This window comes from Rhinoderma darwinii, chromosome 3 (genome assembly GCF_050947455.1).
Source record: "Rhinoderma darwinii isolate aRhiDar2 chromosome 3, aRhiDar2.hap1, whole genome shotgun sequence".
In the NCBI taxonomy this organism is placed as follows: Eukaryota; Metazoa; Chordata; class Amphibia; order Anura; family Rhinodermatidae; genus Rhinoderma; species Rhinoderma darwinii.
Genome location: NC_134689.1, coordinates 104,952,964 through 104,970,364, shown reverse-complemented (window position 1 = coordinate 104,970,364; position 17,401 = coordinate 104,952,964). Strand labels below are relative to the sequence as shown.

At 41.7% G+C, this 17,401-nt stretch overlaps 1 protein-coding gene across 1 annotated transcript in view; it reads left to right on the top strand.

Annotated features, from left to right (window-relative positions):
• Window positions 1-1,264: 1,264 nt before the first annotated feature.
• SH3RF2 (SH3 domain containing ring finger 2) overlaps window positions 1,265-17,401 on the top strand; it is a 98,078-nt gene continuing 81,941 nt past the window's right edge. The window contains exon 1 of the mRNA XM_075860030.1: window positions 1,265-1,781. Coding sequence (XP_075716145.1) covers window positions 1,404-1,781 — 378 coding nt within the window. The 5' untranslated portion in view covers window positions 1,265-1,403. The remainder of the gene's footprint in view (window positions 1,782-17,401) is intronic.

Here is a 17,401-nt window from a genome sequence, read left to right as displayed (position 1 = left end):
GTGGTGCTGAACCACTTTACCAAGACTCCTAGCCCTGCGGATGCCTCCAGCGGTCCTTCAGACACCTTCGGGGTTAAGGAGATACTGGACATTAAAAAAGTAAGAGGTAGACCCTTTTATTTAGTAGATTGGAGGGGGTTTGGTCCAGAAGAGAGGTCCTGGGAGCCAGAAGACAATCTCAATGCTCCTACCCTCATTAAGAGGTTTCCCTCTCATTCTGGTCCCAAGAGGAGGGGGAGTAAGAGGGGGGATACTGTAACGTCCGTGGTCGCTGACCACGAACTCCTTCCATCCAGTCGACACCCTTCTTTCCAGAGATGTCTGCACATACGGCCGTCCTGTTCCACAGTGACCACCAGGGTACGTCCGCGAGCTCAGTCCAGACTTAAGAAGCCAAGGCGCACGCAGGTGGGAGATTGTGCTGATTGCTCCCAGAGCACCCTGGGCTGTAGGAGGGGCCCAGCACCTTCCTCCCATGCCTGAGTGTCATTGTTGTACCCAAAGTTTGTCTATGCAAATGGTCTGCTAGTATCTTCCAGTTCCCAGTGTTTCCCATACCTGTATCCTGTGCTATCCTGGTCAAGTGCCGTGCTGTGCTGGATACCATGTCTGTCCTGCTACACTATGCCTGACGTCTGCCTGCTGCCTATTCCCAGCCGAGGTACCCTATACAAACTATAGACTGTTACCTGCACCGTGTTGGCCAGCTCCCATACCGCCAAGGCAGTACGGCCAGTGGGTCCACGAACACAACGTGACATGTGGTAGATGTTTTTAACTAGTTATTTTTGGTGGTGGGGCATTTCATCATTATCTTTTCCTTCTAAATTAAATCACTTAGACTATTGATATGTACATAACACATACACATGTAGCTCTGTAGTTTATGTGCTGTATAAACTTCATTAGTGAATATGTAGGATTGACATAACATTCTTTGCAGCCAGGATCTGTCCAAACATAAACATCTTTGTTGCTGATGGTACAGAGATTATACCCATGGATGCTGTTAGCCATGACCATGAGCAGTGAGAGGTCAGGGTTTCCTGAATCGACCCTGTACGCATCATCTACCTGTAACAGGAAAGAACCTTAGATCCTGACAGGGAGATGATGAGAAGGCAGCATTTCATAGCTTCCATTGTATTTGTGAATCACATATGACTCACTTGGAACTGAGCTGTAAAACTAAGGTGCACATCTGCAACTGTCTTGTGAGGCATTGCTCTGTAATGTCTGCAGGAAAAAGAAAAATGCTGTGAGGATTGAAAATCCGACTGTTCTGCTGTGACCACTGCACCTGCACATTTCTACCATGTTAATTTTTTCTTTATTCTTTTTTTTTCCGGTAGGATGACCATGTAGATTTGATATTTCGATTCCAATTGAAATCCTTGGCCACCATGGATGAATTAGTTGTCCTTGACCTGTTGAACTGCCCAGTCTGTTTAGGAAAATTGGATGCCACTGCCAAGGTGCTACCATGTCAACATACCTTCTGTCAGCCATGTTTACAGCGGATATTGAAAGCCCGAAAAGAGCTGAGATGTCCAGAATGCAGAACCCCAGTATATTGCAGCATAGAGGAGTTACCGGCAAACTTGCTCTTAGTCCGTCTGCTGGAAGGCATAAAGAGTGGGCAAGGCCTGATGAGAAAGAACTCATTTCAGCGAGTGGGAGGACTGTTTACCCAAGATTCTTTTAGGAAGGGTCGAGAACAGAAGACATATAATGAATCACAGTACAGACTGTTCCCAAAGACAAGAATGCCTATAGAAGGGGTAAGACATTTAAGACTTTTCCATACATGCGTTTTCATAATAATGTGTATGAATACACTATGTGTATGTTGATCTACTGTTTATACAGACTGTTGGTCTATATGATTCCCACAAAGAGGGGAAGCCATTTTGGAACTGAATATATATACATATACATACATATATATATATATATATACATATATATATATATATATATATATATATATATATATATATATATATATATATATACACAAGTATGTATATTTTGTTTTTTATGTATATCGATAGATATATCAAGGGGGTCTGTCAGCTTAATGGCAACACATACTTTATACCATCTCTATCCTTGTGCCTCTCTATTATTAGTGTTAATGCAAATCTGTGTAAGTTTTGATTACATGTTTGTTTTTTTTATTGTTGTGTACACTGGCATACACGAATGGTTAGAATACAAGCACACTTTTTTTTCCCTTTCCAAACAGTACAAGCAATGTCTGTTGTGAAAATGTGCCAGGGTATGTTTGATTTGGCCTTTACTTCAGAGAAATCATTGTATTGAATGATATTATGTTTTGTACATGTCTGTGCTTGGAAGGTGAAATCACCTGATTGTGTAGGGTGCATATTAATTTCAACATTGACTAGAATATTGTGGGGATTTACTGAAACGGCCTTTGTTACTCTCTTTATAAAAACAGTGGGATGTTATGTTGATGAATTACCTCACCTCTATGAGATAAACTTGGAGCAGAGGGGCGTTTGTATGTTACAATACTGACTGACACCTACCTCCCTCCTTTGCCTAAATCCAGTGATTAAGTTCTTTAGTGGAAATATTTCTGTCATTTTGGGACATATCTTTAAAAAAAGTAAAAAAAACCTGCACAGTTCTACAGTCTTGGGCAAAAGTTTTGAGACTGACACAAATTTTGGTTTCCACAAAGTTTGCTGCTTCGGTTCTTATAGTGGCAATTTGCATTAACTCTAGATGGTATGAAGAGTGATCAGATGAATTGCAATTAATTGCAAATGCATTCCTTGCCATAAAAACTTTATCACCAAAAAACAATTTCCACTGCATTTCAGCCTGCCCCAAAGTGACCTGCTAACATAATTTCAGTGATCTTCTTGTTAGCTCAGGGGAATGTGTTAATGAGGACAAGGCAGCTGATCTCACTCTGTCATGCTGATTGAATTATAACAGCAGACTGGTTGCTTTTAAAGGGAGATGGTGCTTGAAATCATTGTCTTCTTCTGTTAACCATGGTTACCGCCAAGGAAACATGTGCAGTCATCATTGCTTTGCATCAAAAGAGCTTTATGGGCAAGAACATTGCTGCTTGTAAGATTTCCCTTTTATCAACCATTTATCGGATCATGTAGAACTTCAAGGAGAGAGGTTCAATTGCTCTGAAAAGACTTTAGGGCACCCAAGAAAGTCCAACAAGTGCCAGGACCATTGCCTGAGGAGGATTCAGCTACAGCCAGTGCAGAGCTTGCTCAACAATGGCAGCAAGCAAGTGGCAGTGCATCTTCATTCTCAGTGAGGCAAAGGCTTTTGGAGGCTCACCTAGTGTCAAGAAGAGCAGTAAAGAAGCCACTTCGGACAGACTGACATTCTGCAGGAAGTACATGGATTGGACTGCAGAGTACTAGGATTAAGTTATTTTCTCCGATGGAGCCCCCTTCAGACTCCTTGAGACAACTGGAAGAATAATTGTCCAGATTAGAAAAGGATAGCGCTCCCTTGAGTCCTGTGTCATGCCAACAGTAAAGCATTCTGAGGCCATTCATGTGTGGGGTTGCTTTTCATCCATGAATAAAGAAAGAATGGTATCTAAACATCCTCCAAGTGCAACTTCTCACAACGATCCAGAAGCATCTTAATGATGAACAATGCTTTTTCCAGCATGATGGAGCACCATGTCACAAGGCAAAAGTTATAACGAAGAGGCTCGGTGAACTAAACGTTGACATTTTGTGACCATGGCCAGGAAACTCCCCAGATCTCAATTCTATTGAGAACCAGTGGTCAATCCTCAAACAGCAGGTGGGCAAACAAAAACACAGAGATCGTGATAAACTCCAAGCACTGATTAGCCAAGAGTGGGTTGCCATCAGTCAGGATTTGGCCCAGAAGCTGATATCCAGAATGCCATGGCGAAAAGTAAAAAAGACGGCACTCCAAGAAGATGTTGTCAGAAAAAAAGGTAGATTTATTCTCACATCAGTGCAAAAACCAGTGCAACGTTACAGCTGCTCAATGCAGCCTTCGTCAAGCATGCCAGGGCGAATTGCAGAAGTCTTGAAAAAGAAGGGTCTACACTGTAAATATTGTGTCTTTGCATAAACTTGATGTATTTGTCAATAAAGGTTTAAAAACGTATAAAATGCTTAGAATCGTACTTCCGTATACTATAGAAACATCTGACTAAAAGATCTAAAAACACTAAAGCAGCAAACTTTGTGAAAACCAAAATTTGTGTCAGTCTCAAAAATTTTGACCAGGACTGTAGGTATTACTTTTTTTTGTTTTCTAAGTTTGTCACTAGGATCTTGACCCTAAAATGTCTCCTGCCTATACAAACTAGGCTTACAAGGTTCAGGGCAGAGAGGAGCCCATTCTCACTTTGTAATGTGCAGCTTACTTATGATGCTAGAATGTCAAAAAGAACCAGCACTATTGGACCCCCCTACAAGTCTAATTTGCATAGGCATTGTGGCAAGCTATGCCCATAATCTCACCCAAGTTTATTTCATAGGAAAGAAAATTGTGGCAGATTCCCTCTAGAGACAGGCAGCAAGAGGAAAGAGCAGTAGAGATAAGAAGAATGTGATCTGTGACCTCCCATACTACAGGGAGGGAGGAGAGGGGAGATAACCATGTGTTCAGTTTACATGACATCACACAAGCAGGATATAAACACCAGGAACGTGGTCATGTGACTGCACGTGGGACTGGTTTACAAACCTGACATTTCAGCTACAGACAGTGCATTAGTAACTGACTAATTTGACTGCAATTTAACCATCTGCACATAAATCCAGAAAATCCCTTTAAGTGTTGAACTAAAGTACCAGTAATTGTTATTGTATAATCCAATAGGGAAACCCCTTTGTTTGTTACCATTCTGACTAATACATCCCTCCCTCCTCTGCTCCAGTGAATAGGTTCTTCTCTGGAAATGTTGCTGTAATTTTGGGCCATATCGTTTAAAATATTCAAAAAATTTATTCAAAAAATAACTTTCAAATATTGAGTACCATATAGAAGTAGTTTGTGACCTATACTGGGTCTCAAGACATTTTTATAACTGTAGATACCTGTATCTTCTGTATTATTACAATAGCTCTCTACCTCACCAAGGTGGTTTACACAGAGTATAAGGAAAAGAAGGCCTGTTGTTAGCTACTGATTGGAAACAAAAATATCTGCTTTACAAAACACATGAAAGCTGTTGCCAACCTCTGACACGTCGTTGATTTCATCTCGTTTAATGGCCGGTAATATCGTTTGCAGTATTACATGAACAGACTTGGGCCTAGGCTTACAGATTTTCTGGGTATATTGCTGTTTAAATATATTTTATTTCTATATTTATATTTGAAGCATTTGATCAACCTCAGCACTATATGCAATTATAACTTTTATAAATGAATATAATAAAATTATATGTTATCCTTGTTGTTTTATTTATTTGTGGCATACTGAAATCTTCTGAGCTGTCAACATTAGTGTTTTTCTTGTAAATTAATTTGTTCAAACAGGAGTATTGTTGTATAATAGTGACTTTTTGGGGACATGTTATACCCTTAGGCACTGTTCACACCTGTGCTTGTTATTCCGTTGTTCTGCTCCGTCAGAGGAGCAGAACAAGGGAATAACCGGAATTAAAGGACACAACCGGCGGCCTGAATTTTTGCTAATGTGTATGTACCACAGAATTGTATCTTAAAGGAGTTTTCATGGACATTTTTTTTCTCAGGCCATGCAGTGCACGAGCACTGAGGAGTTTTATTAATAAGGGGCAAATGGGGCAGGCATTGAGGCGTCATCAAAGGGGCAGGCAATGATGAGACCGTGGACCAATAGGATGCCTCAAACCCAGGTTTACGTCAGAAGTCCCAGGTTTGAGGCATCCTATTGATCCACAGCCTCCTCAACGTCTGCTCCGTTTATTCTTTGCTTGTACTTGAATAGCAGCACGATTTCCTTTGCGTGCATGCTATTCCTCAGTGAAAATTGGGGAATAACATGCACGCAAAGAAAATCGTGCTGCTATTCAAGTAGAAGCAAAAAATGAATGGAGCGGACATTGAGGAAGCCGTGGACCAATAGGATGCCTCAAACCTGGGTGTACATCAGAAGCCTAGGGTTTTGAGGCATCCTATTGGTCCACGGCCTCCTCAATGTCCGCCTTGTTCATTCTTTGCTTATATATATATCTCATAGATTGTAAGCTCTTGCGAGCAGGGTCCTCACTCCTCCTGTTTGAATTGTAAATGAGCTTTGTCCCTGTGAAATGTCTGATATAGTCTGTTTCATGTTCCCTCTAAATTGTAAAGTGCTGCGTAATATGTTGGTGCTATATGAATAAAGATTATTATTATAATTATTATATATATATATATATATATATATATATATATATATATATATATTATATTGGGTACATAAATTTAGGTATGGTGGGGGTCACATTAGATATCTGAGGTGCGGTCACAGGATTCTGTGACCGCACCTCAAATAAAGAAGGTAGGCGGGATAAACTAAAGCGGAAGGGAGAACTAGTGTGGAGGGCCAATAGACACAGAGGGGGCGGAATAATTAGTAAAGAACAGCCGTGTCGTTACGTAGGTCAGTGATGTATCGACACAGGACTGATTGAAATCAATGGTGGTTTCCGTTCGTGTCAGTTTGTGTCTGATCAGAGTCCCGTTCTGACGGAAAGCTCAGACGGAACGTCAGAACGGGACCCCAACGCAGATGTGAACAGAGCCTTAATCAAATCATTTTCAGTGAGAAAGTAATTCTCAAAAAAGTGGATTGTTTAATCATATTAGTTGCTTTGTGATATACAGTATATACATAAGCACATATAAATGCAAAATATGCATAGTTGTGTGTGCACAAGCCTTAGGACCTCAGAATTCAGTCCCACATATATATTTCCAAACAAATAGGCAGCACTACACAGGACTCCAATTCAGTGAAAAAAAGGTTTATTCACCCATACGTCAGTGCAACATTTCAGCCCACATGGGCCTTGCTCAAGTATATATATATATATATATATATATATATACATACAGTGGCGTAACTACCGCTGTAGCAGCCGTAGCGGCTGCTATAGGGCCCGTGACATGAGGGGGCCCGTGTTGCCCGCCGGCACGGGCCCCCACCATGGCCGGAGGCTCCGCTAGCAGCCGCTATGGCTGCTACAGCGCGATGCCACTAAACACTACGGCAGAGCAGGGAGGTATCTCCCCGCTCTGCCATTAAACAAAAGACGTGTATCCCCTATCCACAGGATAGGGGATACATGTGTGATCGCTGGCATTGATAGGGAGAACGGGGGACTGAAAGTCCCCTGAAGTTCTCCATCACAAACCTCGGACTTCCGGGGTCTGTGTCGGCAGCTCCGTAGAAATGAATGGAGCGCCGGTCGCGCTTGTGCGCATGCGTGACCAGCGCTCCGTTCATTTTTATTGAGCTGTGCAGACGCTGGAAGTCAGCGGTTAGTCATGGAGAACTTCAGGGGACTTTCGGTCACACGTTCTCCCTATCGCTGCCAGCGATCACACATGTATCCCCTATCCTGTGGATAGGGGATACATGTCTTTTGTATAACACACACTGTAGGTCAGATTTTTTTGGGGGGTTGGGGCTGCATGGCGTTACCTACAGGGGGGGCTGTATAGCGTTACCTACAGGGGGTGTCTGTCTAGCGTTACCTACAGGGGGGGCTGTATAGCTTTACCTACAGGGGGTGTCTGTATAGCGTTACCTACGGTGGGGGCTGTATAGCGTTACCTACAGGGGGGGCTGTATAGCATTACCTACAGGGGGGGCTGTATGGAGTTAGCACAATACAGCCCCCTCTGTAGATAACGCCATACAGCCCCCACTGTAGAGAACGCCATACAGAGTCCCCCCTGTAGATAACGCTATACAGCCCCCCTGTAGGTAACGCTATACAGACACCCCCTGTAGGTAACGCTATACAGCCCCCCTGTAGGTAACGCTATACAGCCCCCCTGTAGGTAACGCTATACAGCCCCCCCTGTAGGTTACGCTATACAGCCCCCCCTGTAGGTAACGCTATACAGCCCCCTCTGTAGATAGCGCCATACAGCCCCCTCTGTAGATAGCGCCATACAGCCCCCCCTGTAGGTAACGCTATACAGCCCCCCCTGTAGGTAACACTATACAGCCCCCTCTGTAGATAGCGCCATACAGCCCCCTCTGTAGATAGCGCCATACAGCCCTCTGTAGATAACGCCATACAGCCCCCCGTGTAGGTAACGCCATACAGCCCCCCTGTAGAGAACTCCATACAGCCCCCTTTGTAGATAAAGACATACAGCCCCCTCTGTAGATATCTACAAAGGGGGCTGTATGGCGTTATCTACAGGGGGGACTCTGTATGGCGTTATCTACAAGGGGGGCAGTATGGTGTTATCTACAGAGGGGGCTCTATGGAACTATCTACAGAGGGGGCTGTATGGCGTTATCTACAGAGGGGGCTGTATGGCGTTATCTACAGAGGGGGCTGTATGGCGCTATCTACAGAGGGGGCTGTATGGAGTTCTCTACAGAGGGGGCTGTATGGCGTTATCTACAAGGGCATGTATGGCTCTATCTACAGAGGGGGCTGTATGGCGTTATCTACAGGGGGGCTGTATGGCGTTATCTACAGGGGGGACTGTATGGCGTTATCTGCAGAGGGTTGTATGGCGGTATCTACAGGAGGGCCGTATGGCATTATCTACAGGGGGGACTGTATGGCGTTATCTACAGGGGGGGCTGTAAAAAATCGCACTATCTACAAGGGGGGGGGTTGTGTGACACCCAGGGGAGGGGGGGCCCCAGTCAAAAGTTTGCTATGGGGCCCAGTCTTTCCTAGTTACGCCCCTATATATATATATATATATATATATATATATATATATATATATATATATATATATATATATATATATATATATATGAAGAATATATTAGGAAGAAAAATGGGAGAAATTTTATGCACCCGAATAAGACTCTCAATTCGTTTCATGGGAAGAGCAAACTACATTTATTTTCTCTGAGAAACCGGCAAGCTTGTAATATATATTGCGAAAGCTCTTTTTTTCTAGATCATACAGGCATTTAGTCCAATTATTAGTTTTACTGATACTGTAGAATGACAGGTAATGAAGTCAGACAGGTAGCAGACATGCCGCTACGATGAAGCATCAGTCTGAATTCCAAAGCAGGTGAATTTATTCATATGTATGATTCCCATCGTGCAGATCTTACTAGTGCTTTTAAGCATAAAATTAATTTCATTGAATGACTAGTTTTAAAATGCAGCTTTCAATGTAATGTCGGCTGCTCAATTTCCAGGCTCAAAGAAATCTTCCAAAGCCTTTTTAATACGTTCTCAAAGTGGCCTCTCTAAGAAGCTGTAAAAAGGGATCCTTTTCTAGCTGAGCTCTTCTCCAGAGATATTTCAAGAAGAAAATTCCAAGGTTTATCAAGCAATAAATTAACATGAAGTGTTGAGACTTAAATAGTGAAGAATAAAGTTCATTGAGGTCACTTATTAATTGTTATATTTATAATAAAATTAGCGTAAAGAAACCCATTCCATAAAAATGCACATACATATAGGGAGCTTAAAGAGCTTATATCACCAGACAGAGGTCTTTACTACGTTGCAGCTATCATATACCCTGTTAACAATTAGATAGTCAGGGTACCTCCGATCTTACAGCACTGTGTGCAAACACAGCAAATAAACCCTCTCAGCCCTTCTTTATGGAGGGGTTTATGGAGGGGTTCACTTGAGCGTTCCATCCTCCAGAGCAGAACTCATTTAGTTTTTTGTGAGTTCTCTGTATGCAGCAAACTATATAAACAATGTATGTTTTTATTCTTGCTGCCATGGTTAAAGAAGCACACATGGTGCTATATTTCAGGGGAGGCTGCTCCGTTTCGGTCCGCCATGTGGTCACGTAATTTGTACTCTGACAATTCAAATCCTGCAGAGTCTGTTGTAGAAACCGGATGTCAGTCTCTTAATGTAAGTCTGAGACTCACATCGAGAGACTAACTTCCGGTCCGTTCAGCAGACGCTGTAGGATTCAGGCCCTGAAGTGTTTCTTTAAAACCTGGGCATGTAAATGTCCATAGTTTGTAGTCCAGTGTTCTCCTACCAAGTTTCTGTGGGACCCTGGTGTTACGTAAAACCTAGTCCCTGAAGACAGTAGCCATAATAAAGTAAGGGTACTCAAATATTCTATATTACATTTGTGATGTTATCAAGTTTGCTGGTGTTCTCGTCTTCAAATAATATAATAATAGAAATAATAATAAAATATAATTCCGTTATTAAAAGTAACAGTATTTAAAATGTTTGGAACCCCTTTGACATTGCATCACTTATCTCTTTATTACAGGTTCCCTAAATACTAAGAATTGGGGCATGGGAAGAATATAGCATTTTATTATATTCATGCTTAATCCTTCACTAAAACCACTTTTTGAGTGACGGATTGGGCCTGCTTTTAATGTTTGTAGCCATTGGCCAATTTTGGAAAACCCCTTTAAAGACAATTAAGATGTAAGAAAGCTGTTGTTGCCTGTCTAAGCTGATCACATATGCAATTTAAGTCTTCGGAAAATCACAGTTGACAGTACAGTTTACTTGTGCAATTCTAGCGGTCATATCTCATCATAGTAGTAATATATTAATAAACCACATATTTAACCACTTCCTGACCAGAAGCTTTATCGCCCTTTCAGATCAGGCCCATTTTCAAGTTTTAACCATGTGCGTTGTTATGGAAACTTGACACATATGATATATCTTTATTAATGTACACTTGCTTGAACAAGTGTACTTATTTGGGCTGGTGCCAAATAATGGAACCAGTATAGCAGCTATGACCAGACGCCTTGGTTTAGACACCAAGATTATTAAATTTATCTCAACAGCACTTAATCATCACATACATTAAATAACTATGCTTAGCACTTTTGTTAGCTAGGTGCAGAAAAAAAAAAAAAAGGAAAATCACCAGTTTCATAAGAATTTTTTATGTATTACTAGTTGGGATGGACCTTTTGAAATATTGGGGGTAGATCCGGGATTCAATTCTAGCAGGGTTGAAGAAAGCAGGGAGCAAACACGTAGCCACGAGTTTCCTCTTTTTGGTCATGCCCCTTGCTACTTCCTTAAATATGTAAGCCACACCATCAACACGGAACACAAAAAAACGTAATCACAAACTCAGGGACAGGTGTACACGTGCTCTTTTAGTCAGGGACAGTTGTATACTTTTTTTTTCAGTCAGGAACAAGTGTCCACTACTGCTATACAAAAATCTATCCAACCAATAATATCGCCATACAGGGACCATACACATACCATTTCTGCACAGGCGGTTTGCAGAGTATCATCACGCTCTAGACCAGGGGTCTCAAACACGGCGTGGTAAGTGGGCCGCATATAGAAAAAATGGTAAGTTGACGGGCCGCATTACTTTCAAATTTGATACAATACTAAATTATTGTTAATCAATTAGTTATTTGATCTACTATAACACTATATTACTATAACAATAATACTACATTACTATAATACTAATACTACATTACTATAATAATAGTGCTAGGTTTAAAATTTTAGATATTTCTCCACGTTCTTATTTCAACAATCCAGTTTTCCAGTTTAAGTGTCGCTAAATGCAGTTCGGCGGCTCAGTTAGCAGCGTTTGGCAGACACACATGTCAAGATTGGGCAGCCCCTTTTTAGCTAGGGCCACAGTGCCCTCTGTGGATGCTGCTGCAGTGCCCACTGTGGATGCTGCCGCAGTGCCCTCTGTGAATGCTGCCGCAGAGTCCTCTGTAGATGCTGCCACAGTGCCCTCTGTAGATAATGCCACAGAGTCCTCTGTAGATAATTCAACACACCCCTAGATAATGCCACAGTGCCCTCTGTAGATAATGCCACAGTGCCCTCTGTAGATAATGCAACACACCCCTAGATTATGCCACAGTGTCCTCTGTACATACTGCCACAGTGTCCTCTGTACATAATGCCACAGTACCCTCTGTAGATGCCACAGTGCCCTCTGTGGATGCTGCCACAGTGCCCTCTGTAGATGCTGCCACAGTGCCCTCTGTAGATGCTGCCACAGTGTCCTCTAGATGCTGCCACAGTTCCCTCTGTAGATGCTGCCACAGTTCCCTCTGTAGATGCTGCCACAGTGCCCTCTGTAGATGCGGCCACACTGCCCTCTGTAGATGCGGCCACAGTGCCCTCTGTAGATGCTGCCACAGTGTCCTCTAGATGCTGCCACAGTTCCCTCTGTAGATGCTGCCACAGTGCCCTCTGTAGATGCTGCCACAGTGCCCTCTGTAGATACTGCCACAGTGCCCTCTCTAGATGCTGCCACAGTGCCCTCCGTAGATGCTGCCACAGTGCCCTCCGTAGATGCTGCCACAGTTCCTTCAGTAGATGCTGCCACAGTGCCCTCCGTAGATGCTGTCACAGTGCCCTCCGTAGATGCTGCCACAGTGCCAGCTGTGCTCCTGACATCACTGGGACTCCTGCTCTGGGGAAGCCCCTGACATCATTGTCGATGTATGGACACCGATGTCAGGGAATTTGACAGAGTACCAGAGCAGAGCCGATAGTAGCGCTCTGCACGGGACTCCGGCTCTGGGGAAGCCCCAGACATGGCTGTTCATATGTGGAGAGCGATGTCAGGGAATTCCAGAGTCTCGGAGCAGAGCCGATACTAGCGGCTCTGTGTCCTGCGGGCCGCAGATGACAGCTCCAGGGGCCGCATGCGGCCCGCGGGCCGCGTGCTTGAGACCCCTGCTCTAGACTATACAAAAGAATACAGTAACGATCAGACACAGTCACCCACAGAATACATAACTATTACATCCAGTTATTCACAGGTGATGTCTTCTCTGATTGCAAGAGTTTCCTTTTCTTAAGCATCCGGCCCAAACCGACTTCTCCTGACAACTTCAGAATTTGCTGCCCAGACATTTTTGGCCCCTTACTTTTACAGCCCATCCCCACCCTTTATATCGACACAAATTCAGACCCCAGAACAGACTCCTAAGTTAATTTTAGACCCCAGACCAGACCCCTAAATATATTCAGATCCCATACCAGACTCTTATTACGTCAGACCCCAGACCCCTTAAATAATGAGGTTCCAGACCTGACACCTCTATATTCTTTCCTTTCCTCGCTCCTGCTCCTGTTCCTAAACTTCAGCTCGGGATGCAATCGCACATAGGGTCCTGCCGCTACCAAGATCAGGACATTGTGTACGCTGTCATACTCTACATTCTAACGCTGGACGGGGGTCACTAACCAGTACGGCAGCGCTTAGAGCGTGGAGAGGTGAGTATTACCGGCCAATAAGTAGTGAGCAAATCCAATAGATAACTGCGTATTTAAAAAAATAAAATAAAAATGTGCTACTGTATAGGTGAGCATTTGGCTTGTTTTTACAGATATTGATGAAGATGTCCACAGCAGCTAAAGCTAAAACCTATTATCTGACAGGGTAAAAGCTGAAACTCTTTTACTTGTCATTCTTCAATCTTCTTCTTTGATTTAACGATACCGCTGCTCTGCATAGAGAATACGGAGCAACTTTATCTCAAAGTAAAGCAGTTTTTAATAAAAAATTATAATAAAGTTGCACCAATCACACTGATTTACTTTATTTTTTTATTTTTATTTAAATGCTTATCAAAGGTTTACATAGCCTTTAGGAATATGGAAGTGGAAACAGGATTATGACTTATAATAACCAAAGGACACTTGTAGTAAACTAAATACAGACATTTTCATCATTTTTAGTTTTGGGTGGGGGCTTTCAATGAAAAACAGACAGAATGTAATGTAGTTGTTTATTGTAAGAGTATGTTCACACGCACTAATTACGGACGTAATTCGGGCGTTTTTGCCCCCAATTACGTCCGAAAAATTCGCCTCGATAGCGTTGAAAAACATCTGCCCATTGAAATTAAAGGCTGACGTTTGTCTGTTCACACGAGGCGTATATTTACGCGCCGCTGTCAAATGACGGGCGCGTAAATAGACGCCCGCGTCAAAGAAGTGACCTGTCACTTCTTTGGGCGTAATTGGAGCCGTTATTCATTGACTCCAATGAAAAGCAGCGCCAATTACGTCCGTAATGGACGCGGCGTTCAAGCGCCTGCACATGCCGTTACGGCTGAAATTACGGGGATGTTTCCTCCTGAAAACATCCCCGTAATTTCAGCCGTTACCGACGCTGTCGTGTGAACATACCCTTATAAGGAATGAAACAATTCCAGAAAGTTAAACTGCATCCAGTGAGATCAGCACAGAAATGAGAAGGGATTGCTGTCCTGTTCTGAAAGAGATATTATAAAGTAGGAAATCCCTCAGATTTTTGTACTCAATAGTTGGAATTCAATCTCACTTTGTTTCCTACCCGTGCAGTTAGGTTTTTAATTTAGAAGTTATTGCTTAATGCCTTATTTCATGAAGTGGTAAAGAACTCAGCTTCTAGTAGTTGTAGGTGATGCATCAAAATGGTATATAATCAATATATGGATATATTTTCTTAATAATTAGATTTTTACCACATTCTGTGACAAAGATAGATTGATGTGGTCATTTTAAAGAGAAGATAAGGAAAAGGCTCATGTAGTAGACTTTTAGATTTATTTTTTATTATAGATTTCTAACTATTAGGATCCTACAAGGGATTTTCCATACATATAGATAGATATGGTGTACTGTAGGTTCATAATCTTTTATGCAGTTGTTTATAATGGCTGACATATAAATTTGTGTCAGTGACATAAGTATATATTTATACATGATGATAGTTTAAGTACAATTTTGGCAAAAGCCAAATAATTGTCAGGGGGTGGAGGTGTCACGTGTGTTGCTGGCCTAGATTAGCATTCTTTAATTTGTAGAAAGTTTCTAGTGACATTATTAGAGGTCTGTTCTCAAGTTTTGTTATAGGCTCCACAATACATATGGGCCTCCCGGCTGTGCTTCAATGAAAAAATAAAATTGTTGCCCCTTTACTATATATATGTTGCCCCCTTACTGTATATAGAAGGATATTGTTACACACAATTAGGGAGTCCAAGGACAGGCACGTGTCTCATTATCCTGGCATTAGTTGCCTCCTATAATATTATACATCTGCATGTTAATGGCCTCCTTCAAGACAATTTTGGGCATTTTGGAGTGTGTATGGAATCGTCAAGTACAATGCATACAAAACATAATATCTCAAAGAGAAAGACAAAAAGAGAAATCAGAATGCAATTAGACTGGTAGGTACCAGCAAAATAAATGTTTGTAACAGCTGTAAGTTAAACTATAGGTCAGGGGTCTGCAACCAGCGGCACTCTAACTGTTGTAAAACTAAAACTCCAGGCATTCCCTGACAGTTTGCACCTGTCAGGGCATGCTGGGAGTTGTAGTTAGAGTGCCATTGGTGGTAGACCCCTGCTGTAGGTTGCTAATTGCTATTGGGGGTAGACCCCTGCTGTAGGTTGCAAATTGCCCTAGGTAAAGTAACCTAGTAGCCAGGATCCAACATGTCTGAATAAATGCAATTATAAAAAAAAAAGGAGGATCGCAAGTAAAAAATTTGTATCATCCCTAATCGGTATTATTAATTGAGATATGAGGGAAATTACACAAAATCTAGCAGGGGGTAATAATAGAAAGAGCAGTCAAGTAACAGCCTAAATTTGCTAAAGGGGAAGGTGGCAACATGTTGTATTGAAAAGCAGACACATGGTCAGGAAACAATCCAAGTTCGGTACACAGATAAGCAGCAGCCAGTTGTAGAATAAGGTAGAAACGTGGTCAGGAAACAATCCAAGTTCGGTACACAAGTAAGCAGAAACAGTTTGTAGAGTAAGGCAGAAAGGAACTAGACTACAGATGGGACGGTCAATAGTCTGGCAAGGAGCAGGTGCAAGGTCCAGACTTTTATAGTAAAAAGGGTGAGACCAATCAGGCAATCTAGGCAAGGAAAAAGAGAGGCAAGAATCAAGAAAAGCTGGACAATTCAGCAGTGGAGCTGTCCAGCGTTTCAGATGGCTCAATGAGAAGAGCTACTGCCTGGGACACAGACAGAATGTTTAAATCCTTACACTGATGCTTATCTATCATACATAATCACAGGGGGGTTCCTGTTATCGTGCAAGCCAGGTATAAGAAGCAGCCTCTCACCAGCACTAAGCAATTATTATGTTTTGAATTATCTAACAGAGAAATTTTATATTTAATCCTGAGACAACCCATTTAAAGGTTGTATAAGATTCAAAAAAAGGGGCATACTTTTTTTTTTAATTCCCAAAAACAGCACCATACCACACTACACTGTACCAGACTGGAAAGGGAAAAAAACTGGTTTGACATACATAAGTGAAGGGGGTCTTAAATGGAAAAGTTTAGGAAACTAGATTAACATGAAGGATGTTTTACCTTCCTATAATTATATATGAATTAGCTGACCTAGAAACGTTCCAGCTTCAAGTCTTCTGGACAGATTTCTAATAATATATCCACTCAAACTAGTAATTATGAACCGCGCTTATTTGCAAAAAAACCAAGGTGTACCTTTCATTATAAACATGACTCACTCCTTCAAAATATGAGTCATAGGCAAACGTGGACCATGGACACCACCTTCATTGTAGACTTTCAATAGCTGTATTTATATGTAGAGTTAAAGTATTATGGGTGGATTGAGAATGCTCACGTTTTTATTCTTCAACAACAGTGAAACCTATTAGTAGCTACATTTACTAAGCCTTAGAACAAAAAATGGTTTCTTTAAACATTAATAACAATTTAGGTAGGGCAGATTGGAAACAAACAATTGTCTGTTTAGGGTTTTTTTTCACTCTGTACTAGGCCTCCTGTGGCTGTGCGGAAGCTCTTAAAATAGCCATATAAATTTCTCTGTTAACTACTTGCTGAGTAATATTGGTTATTCATATTTCAAAATTTAAATTTTACAATTTTGAAATTGTTTTTGAAAAAGTAACTTGTACCTTTTATTAATGGTCTTAATAGGGAAAAAATATGTGGAATTTTATCTTTATGTATTATGTATTATGTATTATCTTTATGTATTATCTTTATGTTTTATGTATTTAATTGTATCTTTAAATGAGTTGTCTTTTGAAGACAACCCCATTTCTATATGACCTATTAGGGAATATGAACGTTATAGAAGTGGGAGCCGTGTCTGGGATCTATTATCCATCTATTAGTCAGAGCGGAGACAGACATTCGCAAAAAGAGGCTCTCGATTTGGCATAACCAGCTTGTCCATGTATTACATGGTCAGCCATTAATTTGATAATGTAT